At 49.8% G+C, this 15,220-nt stretch overlaps 7 protein-coding genes across 7 annotated transcripts; 4 read left to right on the top strand and 3 right to left on the bottom strand.

The window, feature by feature from the left end:
* Window positions 1–94: 94 nt before the first annotated feature.
* Window positions 95–1,797, top strand: N7446_002972 (carboxylic acid transport protein; the record flags this gene model as incomplete). Its single annotated transcript, XM_058511721.1, has 4 exons — window positions 95–651; window positions 706–836; window positions 887–1,065; window positions 1,123–1,797. 4 exons carry the CDS (start codon window positions 95–97, stop codon window positions 1,795–1,797), a joined length of 1,542 nt encoding a protein of 513 aa, XP_058377257.1.
* A 444-nt stretch (window positions 1,798–2,241) lies between these two features.
* On the bottom strand, window positions 2,242–2,988 carry N7446_002971 (uncharacterized protein; the record flags this gene model as incomplete). Its single annotated transcript, XM_058511720.1, has 4 exons — window positions 2,242–2,402; window positions 2,462–2,643; window positions 2,704–2,827; window positions 2,880–2,988. 4 exons carry the CDS (start codon window positions 2,986–2,988, stop codon window positions 2,242–2,244), a joined length of 576 nt encoding a protein of 191 aa, XP_058377256.1.
* Window positions 2,989–4,042: 1,054 nt separating this feature from the next.
* Window positions 4,043–5,096, bottom strand: N7446_002970 (60S ribosomal protein uL5). Its single transcript, XM_058511719.1, has 4 exons — window positions 5,055–5,096; window positions 4,535–4,929; window positions 4,369–4,462; window positions 4,043–4,310 (listed from the first exon to the last, which is right to left on the bottom strand). Exons 1-4 carry the CDS (start codon window positions 5,055–5,057, stop codon window positions 4,278–4,280), a joined length of 525 nt encoding a protein of 174 aa, XP_058377255.1. The 5' UTR covers window positions 5,058–5,096; the 3' UTR covers window positions 4,043–4,277.
* Window positions 5,097–5,397: 301 nt separating this feature from the next.
* On the top strand, window positions 5,398–6,609 carry N7446_002969 (small nuclear ribonucleoprotein-associated protein; the record flags this gene model as incomplete). Its single annotated transcript, XM_058511718.1, has 6 exons — window positions 5,398–5,415; window positions 5,483–5,491; window positions 5,549–5,620; window positions 5,676–6,086; window positions 6,144–6,188; window positions 6,248–6,609. The coding sequence occupies 6 exons, from the start codon at window positions 5,398–5,400 to the stop codon at window positions 6,380–6,382; spliced, it is 690 nt and encodes a 229-aa protein (XP_058377254.1). The 3' UTR covers window positions 6,383–6,609.
* Window positions 6,610–6,969: 360 nt separating this feature from the next.
* Window positions 6,970–7,726, top strand: N7446_002968 (pyruvate transporter MPC1; the record flags this gene model as incomplete). Its single annotated transcript, XM_058511717.1, has 4 exons — window positions 6,970–7,042; window positions 7,234–7,306; window positions 7,403–7,561; window positions 7,651–7,726. The coding sequence occupies 4 exons, from the start codon at window positions 6,970–6,972 to the stop codon at window positions 7,724–7,726; spliced, it is 381 nt and encodes a 126-aa protein (XP_058377253.1).
* Window positions 7,727–8,424: 698 nt separating this feature from the next.
* Window positions 8,425–10,960, bottom strand: N7446_002967 (putative amino acid transporter). Its single transcript, XM_058511716.1, has 2 exons — window positions 8,773–10,960; window positions 8,425–8,721 (listed from the first exon to the last, which is right to left on the bottom strand). Exons 1-2 carry the CDS (start codon window positions 10,840–10,842, stop codon window positions 8,554–8,556), a joined length of 2,238 nt encoding a protein of 745 aa, XP_058377252.1. The 5' UTR covers window positions 10,843–10,960; the 3' UTR covers window positions 8,425–8,553.
* Window positions 10,961–11,057: 97 nt separating this feature from the next.
* On the top strand, window positions 11,058–15,185 carry N7446_002966 (putative cation chloride cotransporter; the record flags this gene model as incomplete). The annotated part of the gene is made up of 4 exons (XM_058511715.1): window positions 11,058–11,652; window positions 11,700–12,291; window positions 12,342–12,507; window positions 12,558–15,185. Coding segments are annotated over 4 exons (3,864 nt in total), but the record flags the coding sequence as incomplete, so codon positions are not given.
* Window positions 15,186–15,220: the final 35 nt, after the last annotated feature.

The following is a 15,220-nucleotide window of genomic DNA, read 5'->3' as shown; positions in this document are numbered from 1 at the left end:
CGGAAGAATTACAGGTTTACTATTGAATTCTCTGGAATACTTCTACTGAGACCCTCTTGCCAATCAGGCTCTTTTTCATCTTTCTATTGCCACAATGGTATCTTCCAATGAATTGGCAGACCCCATTCCGAGCGGCATATTCGCAACTGCGCGCCAGTCCTTCAAAGATCTCTTTATCTGGAAGCAGCGTGTCGAGGTAACAAATGAATACGGCGAGTCCCACACGGAATGGCAATCTCCAGAGCCAATCCAGAACCCCATCAGTTTGATGATGCAATTGTCGGCACGAGACTGGTTGTTCTTTCTTGTGGGACTTTCTGCTTGGACGGCCGATGCATTCGATTTCCATGCCCTCTCCATCCAGACCGTCAAGCTGTCTGACTATTATGGCAAATCTAAGACAGATATAACAACTGCCATTACCTTGACCCTCCTTCTGAGAAGTGTGGGTGCTGCCTTCTTTGGATTGGCCGGTGATAGGTATGGTCGTAAGTGGCCCATGGTGGTCAACATGGTCGTTTTGGGGCTCTTGCAGATTGCTACTATCTACAGCTATACATTCCAACAGTTCTTAGCTGTTAGAAGTCTTTTTGGCCTTTTTATGGGTGGTGTTTATGGAAATGCCATTGCTATGGCGTTGGAGCATTGCCCGTAGGTACTCTCGATTAGGGCTTGGGGATCACAACTGACGTTTCTGCAAATTAGTGTCAACGCAAGAGGACTCATGTCTGGTATCCTCCAACAGGGCTATTCATTGGGCTATGTGTTCGCAGCTTGTGCCAACCTTGGTGTCGGTGGTTCAACTGAAAGCTGGAAGGTCGTATTCTGGATTGCAGGTAAGTCACCACCTTCATCCAAGTGTTGAACACCATTAACTCTGTTCTAGCCGGTCTCTCAATTGGAATTGGTCTCCTCCGCATTTGCTTCCCCGAGTCAAAGCAATTCCTCGAAGCCAAAAAGGCCGGCAAGCGAACAATGTCCGCGGGTGAATTCTGGAAGGAAACAAGATCCATGTTGGCCAAAGAGTGGCGCATGTGCATCTACTGTATCATTCTCATGACCTGGGTATGTATCTTCTGCCACTTTATCCTGATGAACAATGTCTAATCAGTTCCTGTATAGTTCAACTTCTATTCTCACACATCCCAAGACTCCTACACAACATTCATGCGCACCTCCAAAGAACTCGACAACTCAGCCGCCTCTCGAGCCTCCATCCTAATGAAAACAGGTGCCTGCGTGGGCGGAACCATAATTGGCTACCTATCCCAGTTCTTCGGTCGCCGGCGCGCAATCATCGCCGCAGCACTCGTATCCGGCGTCCTCATCCCAGCATGGATCCTACCCCAAGGCGAAAGAAGCCTAAGCGTGACAGGTTTCTTCATTCAATTCTTCGTCCAGGGAGCCTGGGGTGTAATCCCAATCCATCTGAACGAGCTTTCCCCTCCCGCCTTCCGATCCTCATTTCCCGGCTTGACATACCAAATTGGAAACATGATTTCCTCGCCATCGGCGCAGATTGTGAACGCCATCTCTGAGTCTACTTGGGTTACTAGTCCGTCCGGTCACCGGGTTCCGGCTTACGGGCCTGTTATGGGTGTTGCTACTGCTATTATTGCCCTTGGCATTGCGCTGACTGCTTCTGTTGGGCCTGAGAAACGTGGTCGTCGCTTTGAAACTGTTACGGCTGCTGTTGATGATACTGCGAATGCTAAGGCTACAGATTTGGAGGCTGGTGATCAGGAGGATCATAAATCCCGAGAGGAAATGATTGAGACGGCTGATCAGAAGAAATGAATTGCTTAGGGGGTGTGTCGGTGATTGTGGTTATTTAAATACGGATATTCCCAGTGTTGGTCGTTTCACTCCTTACGTTATTGATATAGATGTCTCTACCTTATACCAAATATACTGAGCTTCAATTGTTGGTTTTTCGTCGTACTGTCTTGCTCAAGTATATTGATATCCACGCCCAACCGACCAAGTAGTAAATAGGACAACAGAAGCTCCGTGCCAAGTCTCGGGATACTAGATATCCGTCTCACTAGACATTTCTTCCCACGCCTCCAATTGCAAAGTATCCTCACACTTCTTCCGAATAGCAGCAACAGGATCCGACCCAAGCGGCAACTGTCACGGCCACTTCTTTCCGGCAATGTCTTTCTCCCCTTTCATGACATCAATAACACACTCAACACCCTTCTGAGGATCGCCAGCCTAGTCCCCGTTCAAAGTATCGAACTAGCTATTCAATGATTCGGTCAAAGCTTTGTAATATTCAAATTTGTTAGCGGCTGATTTGCTATTCTGCTGGCTCAAAAGATCAGTTCGGAATGTCCCGGGCTCGAAGAGGAGAGACTTGATGCCGACGGCGGCGATCTCTTTGGATGACTCGACGGCATCTGATTGTTCCATTAACGACTTTTAGGTGTGCACGAGAAGAGCGGTTTTTGGAACATACAATGTATAGCAGCCTCCGAAGCACAGTATGCTCCAACAGTAGGTACACCATCCCACGCGACCATAGACCCAATGAAGGCAATGGTTCCAGATTTGTTACTGCGCAAATGAGGGAGGAAGGATCTAGTCGTATTTGAAGCTCCAAAGTCATGGGTATTGAACTGTTTGAACCAGTCATCGTGACTAACAGAGCCGGGGTGTTAGTTTTCTTGTGTATCGCAGGAAAAGGAAGCACATACCTACCTGGTTTCTTCAATGGTCCCAAATTGCGTGTATCCGGCGTTGCTCATCATTACCTCAATCTGCCCGTACACAGAAATAGCCTTGTTGGCAATATCATTCAGCCCCCCTTGCATAAAAGTGGCATCTATCTGCATGGTACTCGCTCCGCTGTCTCGTAGATAAGCGATTCTGTTTACTTTGCGGGGCTGTCGCGATCACCTTGTCGCCCCGATCTAAGGCTGCTTTGACGAAATCGCTTCCGAGGCTGGAGGAGCTTCCAGTGATAATCCAGATTTGGGGTGACATGGTTTCATGGTGTTTGGGGTAGATTTGTATAAGTAACTTGTCAAGCTTCGGGGTATGTTGAAGGTTTGGTGTATACAAACGGGGTCGAGTGCGGTATATATATTCCACAGTTGGAACTTTATTGCGAATGATTTCGGTCAATCCGGTCATTTTCGATTATGCAGTTCCAATTACACATCGCTTTTAATGCAAATAAATGAATATCATACATTGGTAGTTGATCTCGGGGGCGATGATACTGCAAGGCTGGCAAGGCGGAAGATTTTCGGATCTAGAGATGGACCTCGGACAAGCGCACGATTAATACTGCAGGCTTTCTAAATGATAACAAGCTTAATAAAACAATTACCGATCGTTGCCAGTGGTACAGTAAATGTTAAGCCTTGTGCAATTGATTTTCAACGTTTCAATTGACTGATAGCCTGCATAGCCCCTAAAACTATGGCCATACTCAGATGGAATTCATATTTAACATCAAATTGAATTTGTCTAGGGCTCTAATTTGTTCATTCCTTGGCCGCTCACTTTTTGGCGCATGCATTATGGGATTTGCGTTGCTCAAATTCATTTAAGCTCTTACCGGCCTTAATGAAGCAAATCTAGAACGGTCCCACTCCGTCTTCAATCGACCTGTCTAGCCAAACTATGGATCAGACCACATCAGCATTAGTCTCTATGGACACGTTTCCTCCATTGGGGTAAAAAGCCCGGCGGGTACAGGTCGTGTCCTAACCATGGGGGTTTATCCCATCCTTGAACTTGACAGATCAGGCCGCAAGGTAGTTGAAAAACCACCACCACTCTACGGATTACGAAGGTTTACATCTACGCGGACATACAGAGCCTAAGCGGATAGGGACAGAAAGATAGGCCAGGTACTCAATCAACAACGAGGAACCTCGAGGGAAGAGACCAACTCTTTGGTAAAGCCGACTAGGCAATGCCAACCGAGTCATGGTCAGGCACTAGATTGAAATCCAGTGCCTGCCAACCTTTTCAACAATGGTTATGCGGTAAACATCACCTCTTGTGAAGCCTCATTGTGAAAAGGGAAAAGCAGCAGTAAAATGTGAATAATTCATTCATGCCCCTAACACGCCTATCCTAGTTGCCGTGATAGGAAATCAAGACCATGCCTGTGCAGAGAACAAGAAGCCTGTCGAGCCTCGCCGAGTTTGTTCCGAGGCGATTTTTTGTTTTCTCAATGGCGAGTGAGCCTTTTCGTTTGTGGTTGAGTGCTTTATACAACGCATATCAACCGTTTCCGCCCATCATCGTCGTTAAATCCTTTACCGGACAATGCCGTCGAAGCGGTTCTTGAACTGTTTTTGAAAGTGGTGAGCAAAGAGATGGGTACCAAAACATTGCGGGAGGACTAACCCATTTGATGGTCTCGTTCTCGTTGATGCGGTGGTTGACACCGATCTTAGCCTGGCAGCGACGACGCTTGGCAACACGGGCACCGGGGCGGCCCCTATAAAATTGTCAGTTAATATGTTCTTGAATAAAGAGCACCCTTGAGGGCTGTCATTCAGGGGAAACTCACATGCAGACGAAGAAGTCCATTCCGTAGATACCAATGCCGGGGTCGTACTTGATACCGAGATCGATGTGCTCGGAGATACCGAATCCGAAGTTACCGGTCTCAGAGAAGTTGCGCTTGCGGAGCTCGTACTCCTTGACCTTGAGGCCACGCTCGAGGATCTCCTCGGCCTTGGCGCCACGGACGGTAACGTGAACGGAGATCTTTTCGTTACGACGGATACCGAAGGTACGGACGGTGTAACGGGCCTTGGAGTAGACGGGGGTCTGACCGGACAGCTGCTCAAGCACCTTGGCGGCACGGGTGAGACGATCACCAGACTCTCCGACGGAGATGTTGAGAACGAGCTTCGACAAGCGAAGCTCCTTCATGGGGTTGGATGCCTTGGCCTCGGACGACTGCATATCGTTAGAATGAATTTTATTTCGATTTTTGGCGGAGTTGGCGGATTTTGAGAAGGATAAGGATTTCTTGGTGATTTGTAGGATGTGACTGTGTGTGATTGTGTGCAAAATGGACTTACCATGATGGCGGTTGATGGGCGTGAAGTAGTTGTCGACTAAAGGAATGGATCGATCACGAGAAAAGTGAAAGTGGTTTGTGTGGGTTCGATTCTGGCACGTGATTAGAGAGCCCTGAGTCCGCCTAATCGGGACATGTGGGGCTCTAATCCTTTCGGCCTCAGGCAGAAACTGACTCAATGCTGACTAACTCGATATCAAGAACTGCCACCTGACAGAGCTTAAGCTTCACAACGAAGGAACTCGCGCCGTTGCTCAATTCCCCACAGTAGAGAGTCTCGCTCTATCTACTGTTTTCTACTTTTTGGTCTTCCAAGTCGCACACGTGCGCACTACCTAGTCACCATGGCCGCCAACAAGATGGTAAGTTTCACGTCCCTATCTGCGTCTCAACCCGTGTCGATGGCTGTCGCTAACGTCTTCCTTCTAGCAAAACCTCGTGAGTTCACTTAGGCGATAATGTCTTCAACTTCAGGACGTCTAACCTTCTATCTAGATCAACTACCGGATGAGGGTGACCCTCAATGACGGTCGCCAGATGACCGGTCAAATGCTTGCATTTGATAAGGTACATGACCTTGCCCCAGGATTCACATATGTCATCTAATTTCACCTCTCCATAGCACATGAACCTTGTTCTCGCAGATACAGAAGAGTTCCGTCGTACCAAGAAGAAGTCGAAGCCCGCTGCCGCCCCCGGAAGCGCCCCGCAGATCGAAGCGGAAGAGAAGCGAACTCTTGGTCTGACTATCGTGCGCGGTACTCAAGTCGTCTCATGCTCCGTTGATGGCCCTCCCCCGCCGACCCGTCTGCCCGCCTCGGCACCGCTGGACCGGGCGCCGCTGCTACACTCGCCGCAGGTCCTGGTATCAGCAAGCCAGCTGGCCGCGGTCTGCCCGTTGGACTCGGTGGCCCTGCAGCCGGTGTTGGTGGTCCTCCTCCTCCCGGTGGCTTTGGGTTCCCTCCTGCTGGTTTCCCCGGTGCCCCGCCTCCAGGCTTTGCTCCTGGACGTGGAGGTCCTCCTGGTGGTCCACGTAAGTTTTCCCAGTTCCCAGATTGATATAAAGCCATACTGACTTGTTAATTCCTAGCCGGCTTTGTGCCTCCCCCTGGATTTGCTCCCCAAGGCGGTCCCCGTAAGTTTCTGCCCAAGCAGCCCTCTATCCCATGTGCAGTGCTAACATTGGACTTATAGCTGCCGGTTTCCAACCTCCCCCTGGCTTCCAGCCTCCGGGACAGGGACGCGGCTACCCTCCTCCTGGATTTGGTGGCAGGTAATCGGACCTGTGTACAGAGAAATATTCTACGTTTCATATCATCGGCGATCTGATTTCAACTGGCAAAAAGCAAGCACCACTCAGCGCTGAAAAGAAACCACTGTCGACGCTTCCAGTGGAAGACAATGATACGCGTACCGGCTAGATCAACCCACATTTTATTGGGCAAGGCGTTGTGGCGCAGGGATGGAGGTCGTGTCGAGGGCCGGGGACAAAAAGACCAAAATCCTCTTGAAATTTGCATAGGTCAAAAAATAATGCTAGCTTACTTTAACACGGCTTCTCTTTTCCAAAAATTTTTACTTTAATGTTCGTATGGTTTCAATTCTTTATAAAGTAAAACTGCAGCTGTATATATTTCCGGTGATGAGCCTGGTAATGTTGCGTGCGCACATGAAAAATACAGTCCCAAATACCATTGACATACCAGTACCAGCCATATTGATCAAGGAAAATAGATACCACTTCATTCAATTGCCTTTTAAAGGTAAAAGTCGATGCATCTATCAATCCCAACTGATGTCGTAGAAGCTCACGTGATGCGGCCGACGCCGGGTGACTTGAGTAATTCCGCATCCTCCAGAAACCGACCTCACCTCCCCGACCGCAATCCCGTGAGAACCTTACCAGCAACTTCACCATGGCTGCTGCTATCAAGGCAATCAACGCCAAGATCCGCTCCAACGCGGTGCTGGACTATGTCTGCTCAACCCGTACGTATCGATGCCAAGTTCCCCGAAGCTCTTCCCGCACCGAGATCGGCCAACGAGACCGCACGAGATCATAAGCATTGGAAGCGACGTCGAGGGTCGAAGAAACGATACTTCTTCGGACTGGCGCGCTTTAGACCGAACCGCTCGCCGAGACTATGCACAGATTGCTGACCGTCAATGGCGCTTCTTAGACTTCTGGGGCCCCGTCTCCAACTTTGGTATCCCCATTGCCGCTGTGATGGACACGCAGAAGGATGCTGAGATGTATGTTTTGATCCCATGATACCGGAGAGCTTTATGTCTAGTTTATTGCGTTATATGGCTGTTCCAGGGCGGTTGTACTGATCGCTTCGCTCACAGTATCTCCGGTCCTATGACCGGTGCTCTTGTCATCTACGCCGCTACCTTCATGCGTTACTCACTCGCTGTCACACCCCCCAACTACCTCCTCTTCGCTTGCCACCTGACCAACTTCGGCGCTCAGTCTACCCAGGCATACCGTTATCTCAACTACTGGAAGTACGTTACCTCCCGAGATAAGGCTGTTCGACTTCGTTTGGTCTATGATTCCCGGAAACACAACTATTAACATAGTCTTCTCTTCACAGATTCGGCGGTCGGGAAAAGCAGCTCGCTGACAAGGCGGCCGCTAAGGGTGCCGCCGCCCCCGAGGCAGGTGCTTAAGTAGTCCCGATAACATCATATTGGGTGTACTTTTAGTTCTGGTTAGGGCTTTATAGGCATCATTTCTCGTTCATGTCCGCATGTGGTCCGATGGTCTTGTCTGAGCCTGGAAATATGGGGTTCAGGCAATGCTAATAGAAGAGGCATATAAAGAGGACATACGGGTTTGAGGAAGATTCTTATCTATCGACGCTATATGCTTCGCGGCTGTGGTGTTTCGATAGCCATTGTACATAGGCTCTTTGTTGCGCTTGAATCACATTTTGTCTTGGAATGTCTTGACCTAGTTCCCCATCTAAAGCGTAAGTCGTAGGCCATAGTCCTTACACTCCTTCACTTATATATAAATAACTACAATTCGAGGCATTCGAAAACGGGCAAAAAGCGGTGAATAAGGAGAGGCCAAAGTAGGACGAAAACAATGCATAAAACGGCATACTCGCTTCGAGGCTTTTGTGTAGAGACTATCCAATACTTCATCAGTGGCACTGTATACGTGTACACTTATACCCCCTGTTGTATCTGGTGGGTCTAGTTCATTATGCCCACGTTTTGGAGAAAGAGAGACCAAATACATAATCGGTAGATGCTAATCCAAAAACCTGGATGCTATGTGTACAGAAGGATCACTCAACCCAAAATCGTCTAATATAGTGATAGTTTTGCCCAAGACACTGAACACACAGATCCGTTCAAGTGTTGAAGCAGCAGGAAGAACACATAATATGCCACGATCTAGAGTTAGAAAGAAACCAAAAGAAATGTAACAAGACCGAACAAGGGCCAATTCGCCACGCTCTACAACAATCAAAGAAATAATCAAGATCTTAATGAGAGTCACAGTATCCTGGGCTCTGTGGGACCTCAGGGCCGAGCCAGTTCCCGATAGTCAAGGAGGTCGTGTAGACGCAGCAGATAGCACCGAAGGCCGCGAGAGTGACGTCGGCAATGGCCTGACGTTTGGAGCGAGCACAGGCGCGCAGGTGCAAAAGGGGCTAAGATACGGTTAGTATATCATTGAGCGCTGCGCATATAGAAGAACGTACCGGGTAAACATAGATCAATGGAACACAAGCGAAGCTTCCGACCAGTGAAACAAACTTGTCAAGATCATCGGCACCGCCCCAGGCGACAATAGCACAGATCATAACCAGGAAGAAACGGAAGCCGTTCTTCTTCCATTTGATGTATGGGTTGTACTTGCCACTGCGGGTGAACAGCTCGTTTTCCATGATACGGATAGCGGGGAAGAGCTGCAGTGGAGTGCTCAGTAGAATGGCAAGAGAGTAGAGGAACTGGACCACGTTGACGAATTTGTCATCCTGAGGAAGGTTGAGAAGGATAACAGTCTTGGTGGTGGATCCATATGCTGCGTAACTCAGGGCACCAGCAGACAGGAAGATGAACGTGATGACAACCATGACACCAGCCAGAACACCAGGGAAGCGGTGGGGTTGCTTCATCGACTCTTGGATGGGGATGATCAGACCAATGCCTTCGTATGTGAAGATGGCGGTACCGATGAACATGGACCAGGTAGTCGGGTTGAAGGAAATGACATCAGAAATGCCGCCTTGGTTGACCAACGTGGTAACATCGTAGTAGTAGATATATAGCAGTCCCAAAAGAATAAAGACATCAGCGATGAGCGCGGTGAATCCGAGCTTGCTGATGTCCCGAATCAAAGACAGAGGAAGGAAGATGATAAGCTGCAAAAGCACCATGTACTTGATGTCGATGAAGGTTACGCACTTGCTCACAGCCAGTACAAATGCCTGCAAGTTCTGCGAGACAAAGACAATGTACGCTGACACAAAGCCCAACTGACTGAGGACAATTGATCCGAGAATGATGCGCCGCATGTGCTTGCCGTATAGAATGCCACCAATGTCACCGAAAGAACCATCGATCTTCATGCGAGTGTTGACGAGGAGAATGAAGGCATAGTAGCTCAAAATCGACACACCCAGCAGAACCATGCTACTGAAGAGCATGCCACCATTCAAGAAGGCTCGGGGGAGGAACAAGATACCGGTACCCACGAAAGACTTGAGCAGCAACATCACAGCACCTGTTGTCGTAGTATTGCCGGGCGGCGAACGCTGCTTGTGCTTTCTCTTCTTCCGGCCCGGTGTATCTGGCTGCAATAGCGCTGCATCTTCTCCAGACTCTCTACCCTCCTCTGGCTCTTCCCAAGCATCGGACGAAAAGTACTCATCAGGCCCAAGGACCTCGTCATCTTCCTCCAGCTCCTCTCCAGCAAAGTGACCATACAGAGTCAAGAATTCCAAGAAGCTCGTGGTAGGCAGCTGGGGCGGGCCATTAGCATGGGGTGCCCCCGAAGTAGATCCTTGGGCACTTCCGCGGTGTGGACTTCCAGCTGCTCTCCGGAGATAATCTCTGCGGAACCCTCCAGGAATCCGAATTGTGTCGATATCCTCAGTCTCATGTTCTGGTCTTGGTCGGCTGACGCTGAAACTCTTGCTGCGCATGAATCGACCTGCGGCTTCGGCCTCAGCATCCTCCGCCCATCGGTAGACCTGTCGTGTGATATCACCACCCTGTAGCTGTAAACTCGAGAACTGCTCGTCTCCCATGCTGGTCGCAATATCCGACTGCCCATCTCCCTGGTCCGTCACCAGATGTCTTTTGATAACTTCAGGGTCTTCATACGGAGCCATCCCAGGGCCAGGGGACTGGCGTTCATTCTTCGTATCGAAAGATCCATACTGCGAGGCGATCGGCCGGGGATCTAGATGCAACGCAGGAGACGCAGTGTTCCGCACCGGAGTCCCAAACCTCGGGGGCGACCGACCTAGGCTCTCTTGAAGTTGTGACGCAATCATGGATTGACCGGGACCAGGAAGTGAAGCTGCATGAGCGAATGATTTCGAGAAGTCCTGCTCGGTGTTGGTTGTGATAGGTCGACTGGCTGGGATTCCCTGTCGGGAGGACAAGGAAGTCCCCAATGACGGGGAGGGCACCGGGGATGCAAGTCGTGCAATGGAAGCCTGTCTAGTACCGAGCTCAGCCGCGGGGGACCTCGAGCGTACCGAGGAGGCTATTGGCACAGACTGAGCTGGAGTTAGGGACGAGCCCTCTCCGTTGTCTGCCATTTTGAATGTGGTCTCAGGGTGAGCACCAGAGAGTCTTCAAAGTCAAAGAGTGGGCATGAACGATCGTGGGCCGACAGTGTACCAAATAGGAGGTGAAACAGCCGAGATGTAACTGAAGAGTGCTAAGCGGCGAGCCACGGCGAGGTTGAACGGCGTTTGCACTGTTTGCCTCAACGTCATGCTAGGTGACGCAGGTGGTTGACTTCCGTGTTTAGTTCCTCTACTTCTTTCCTTGTCTCTTTTTGTACATCTTGGTATCGCCCCTATGTTCATATAGCCTTGCATTTGCTATGACGCCTGAACGAGGCGGATATTCCTCCGACTCCTTGTCTCGACGAAGACCCAACTTCTCGACTCGAACCGCCGAAGAAGATGTCTCACGTCTCGCCCCAGGCGATTCAACCCAGGCTCTCTCAGATGAACGCACTCGACTATTACTATGGCCACCGACCAGATGGGCCCGCCCATATGAGCCAGTGAACTCGTCAGAACCCGCGGAGGACCAACGCCATTCATCACCCACCGACTATTTCAGAGGGATTTCTCAATGGTGGCATAATAGGGGAGAACATGATCATAATTCAAATAATGGAGAGAATGCTTCACCACATGTGTTGTCTGCAGGCCCTCTTCGCGATTCCAGCCTTGATAAGAAGGACAAGGGACATCGGTCTCGAGCGGTGGATGAACCCAAGAAGCTTGGGACCTTCTCTGGTGTATTTGTTCCGACGACTCTGAATGTGCTGAGCATTCTTATGTTCCTTCGTTTCGGGTTCATTCTAGGACAAGCTGGTGTACTGGGTATCTTAGGTGAGTAGACTTCCGTAGAGGGTCTGGCCTCTGCTAATCCATCGAAGGCCTGCTACTTGTCTCTTACACAATCAACCTTGTGACAACAATGTCTCTGTCTGCAATTGCGACAAATGGAACAGTCCGAGGAGGTGGTGCATACTACTTGATCTCTCGATCCCTGGGACCTGAGTTCGGTGGCTCAATCGGCATTGTATTCTATCTGGGCTACGTCTTCAACACTGGAATGAACGCCGTTGGCCTAGTGGACTGTTTTACCCAGAACTTTGGCACAGAGTCCGGTGATTGGGCCAACTTCCTCGAGGAAGGATTCTGGTGGCAGTACCTCTGGGGTACTGTTATCCTGGTCTTTTGCACAGGTATCTGCTTGGCAGGAAGCTCCATTTTTGTCAGGGCAAGTAATGGGCTTCTTATCATACTACTTGTGGCCACCTTCAGCATTCCACTTTCTGCACTCTTCGTGAAGCCTTTCTCTCTTCCTCATCAGGGCGTTGAGTTCACGGGACTTCGCCTAAAGACTTTGATGGGGAACCTTAAGCCTCACCTCACCAAAGGGGCTGCGGGAAGTCAGCTGAAAGGACGTGAGAATTTCCAAGATCTCTTTGGTATTCTGTTCCCTGCCACAGGAGGTATTTTCGCGTAAGTGAGAGAGTGCACGTCGCCAAGCATAGTTTACTAATCTGTAGTAGTGGCGCAAGCATGTCTGGTGACTTGAAGAACCCAAGCAAGGCTATCCCCAAAGGTACGCTTTCCGGACTAGCATTGACCTTTGTCACCTATGGGCTTGTCATTCTTGCAATGGCAGCGTCTGTTACCCGAGAGTCATTCTATAACAACGTCAATGTAATCCAAATTGTAAGTCACAATTCGCAAAAAGGAAGATTGCATGATCTGATTGGTTCCAGGTCAATGCCTCCGATGTGGTCATCCTCCTTGGAGAATTCGCAACCAGTTTCTTCTCCGCCTTGATGGGCGTTATCGGATCTGCGAAACTCCTTCAGGCTATCGCAAGAGATAGCCTCTTACCTGGAATTGGCATATTTGGCCAGGGAACTCGCAAAAATGACGAGCCAGTCTATGCAATCATCGTGACTTTTGTGTTCGCTCAAGTCACAATGCTCTTCGACATTAACCGCATCGCGTCTTTTATTACGATGACGTATTTGATGACATTCCTCGTGATGAATCTTGCTTGCTTTTTGTTGAAAATTGGCTCTGCGCCCAATTTCCGTCCCTCATTCCATTACTTCAATTGGCAGACCGCAGCGGCTGGAACGTTGGTCAGTGGAGTCAGCATGTTTTTCGTTGATGGACTCTATGCCTCGGGGTGTGTTAGCATTTTGGTCATGCTCTTCCTGCTGATCCACTATAGCTCGCCACCAAAGCCCTGGGGCGATGTCAGCCAGAGCCTGATCTATCACCAAGTGCGCAAATATTTACTTCGTCTTCGCCAGGAGCATGTCAAGTTCTGGCGTCCTCAAATCCTGCTCTTTGTCAGCGATCTTGACAGGCAGTACAAGATGGTCTCTTTCTGCAACTCACTAAAGAAAGGAGCCCTATTTGTGCTAGCTCACGTCCTTGTGACTGATGACTTTTCAGCAGCCGTCCCTGAAGCGCGCCGCCAACAGACGGCATGGACAAAGTTTGTCGAGTATTCCAAAATCAAAGCCTTTGTGAATATCTCTGTTTCGCCTGCAGCAGAATGGGGAATGCGAAATATCGTCTTGAACTCAGGACTGGGAGGCATGCGCCCAAACATTGTCGTGATCGACCAATTCCGACAAGACCAATCTCTCGTTGAAACATTCTCAAACACTGGCAGAAGAGACTCCAAGACTAGACGTAACTCAGCTCATGGCCTTCGAACGCATGAGACTGAGAATCGACCAAGCAACCCACCCATGAGCGGCCAAAGTTATGTCACAATCCTTGAAGATCTGCTGTTCAAGCTTAGGATCAATGTTGCTGTAGCAAAAGGATTCGAGGATCTTGAGATACCTGACCCCCACGGTCGTCACACAAAGAAGTACATTGACCTGTGGCCGATCCAAATGTCAGCCGAGCTCGGGGCTGATAACGAAAGCAAACAAAATGTGCTCACCACTAATTTCGACACATACACTCTAATTCTCCAACTGGGCTGTATTTTGAATACTGTTCCCTCATGGAAAAAGACATACAAAATTCGAGTCGCAGTGTTCGTGGAATATGAAACGGACGTCGAAGATGAAAGAGGACGAGTTGAGGCTCTTCTTGACAAACTACGGATCGAAGCTGAAGTCTTGGTCTTCTGGCTTGCCTGCGGTGACCTCAAGGCTTATCGGATTATTGTGAACGGCGATACTTCTTCAGTCACAGCCGACTCTCAAGAAAAGGTCCGATCCACTTTGCAAGAGGAGGAATGGTGGCAAGGAGTCTTACGAGCTCGCGCTCAAGACCGGGGTCAGGATTCGGACACAGCAAGTGACAGCCTGCATCTGGACAAAGCGTACAGCTGGCAAGGTCCATCGAGCCAAGACAGTGGATCCAAGAATTTGCGCCAGCCAGCAACTGGCCTGAGACGATTGATCCAGTCCACTCGCCGCAGACGGTCTATATCTAGCTTCCGAGCTCTAGGAGGAGTGAACCTTGGCATGCAAACACATCGATTGTTGGATTCGTTCGTCGACTACGATAGTTCTGACAGCTCGAGCTCGAGCGAGGACAGTGACATGGAAGGTTACACCAGCGAACCCGAGGTCGATGATCGGGATACAGCTACTCCTCAGGGCGGATCGCGACTCCTTGGCCGGTCCAAGACTGATGACTATAGCCCTGGTCCAGTTTCTCCCAACACACAGACACCTAGCTCTCGCCTCGAAGAAACATCGGCCGGCCAACAGATCCCATCCATCATCGAACCGGGGGATGATGCCTCGCCCAAGAGTAAAACTCCCGTTCGACGACCTCCTATGAGCCGCTCTGCATCTAGCAATCGGTTCAGCTCGTCTCCCATCCCGGAGGCAAAGGTTAACACTGAATCCGAAGAGGACAGTGGCCCCTCCATTATGTTCGCCGCTCAAAATTCCCCTCCAAGATTCAATAAACTAGACTCTATCTACGCTCGGGGACCATCTACCACCCCACCCAACAACCGCCACAACAATGCATCTGGTTACCCCAGCATGGCCTCGGTTCCATTATCCTTTAACGATCTACCCAGCCGAGCACAGCATTTAATTCTAAATGAGTTGATGGTCCAGCATAGTGGTGACACGGCTGTTATTTTCACGACCCTGCCGTCTCCCGTGGAAGGCACCTCGCTTAGCGAAGAGGACAGTGCGTCCTACTTGAGTGACCTGGAGGTGCTGTGGCAAGACTTGCCCCCCTGCCTCCTGGTCCACAGCAACAGCATGACCGTGACGATGAACCTGTGATGAATTGACGACCCTTGCAAATTAGAAGTCGTACATAACTCGTACCCGCTAGATTTTGGTGACTTTTGTGGATGGTGTAATATAGACTGTTACCCCTTACATTGCTCTCACCAATAAGAAATACACATTATTAATTTTTATGCCATATGGGC

Source organism: Penicillium canescens (genome assembly GCF_028828765.1).
Source record: "Penicillium canescens strain IBT 15451 chromosome Unknown utg000002l_segment0_segment0, whole genome shotgun sequence".
NCBI lineage: Eukaryota > Fungi > Ascomycota > Eurotiomycetes > Eurotiales > Aspergillaceae > Penicillium > Penicillium canescens.
The sequence above is the reverse complement of the archived record's forward strand: the minus strand, read 5'-3'. Positions and strand labels throughout refer to the sequence as shown.

What these genes read in the sequence shown, in the direction of transcription:
- N7446_002970 (XM_058511719.1), bottom strand. An exon ending in ATGGACTTCTTCGTCTGCAT is followed by an intron (nt 4,463 to 4,534) that starts GTGAGTTTCCCC and finishes ACAATTTTATAG; the next exon opens with GGGCCGCCCCGGTGCCCGTG. An exon ending in AGAACGAGACCATCAAATGG is followed by an intron (nt 4,311 to 4,368) that starts GTTAGTCCTCCC and finishes TTTCAAAAACAG; the next exon opens with TTCAAGAACCGCTTCGACGG.
- N7446_002967 (XM_058511716.1), bottom strand. Translation starts at nt 10,842, where the DNA reads ATGGCAGACAACGGAGAGGGCTCGTCCCTAACTCCAGCTCAGTCTGTG. An exon ending in CATTGATCTATGTTTACCCG is followed by an intron (nt 8,722 to 8,772) that starts GTACGTTCTTCT and finishes ACCGTATCTTAG; the next exon opens with CCCCTTTTGCACCTGCGCGC.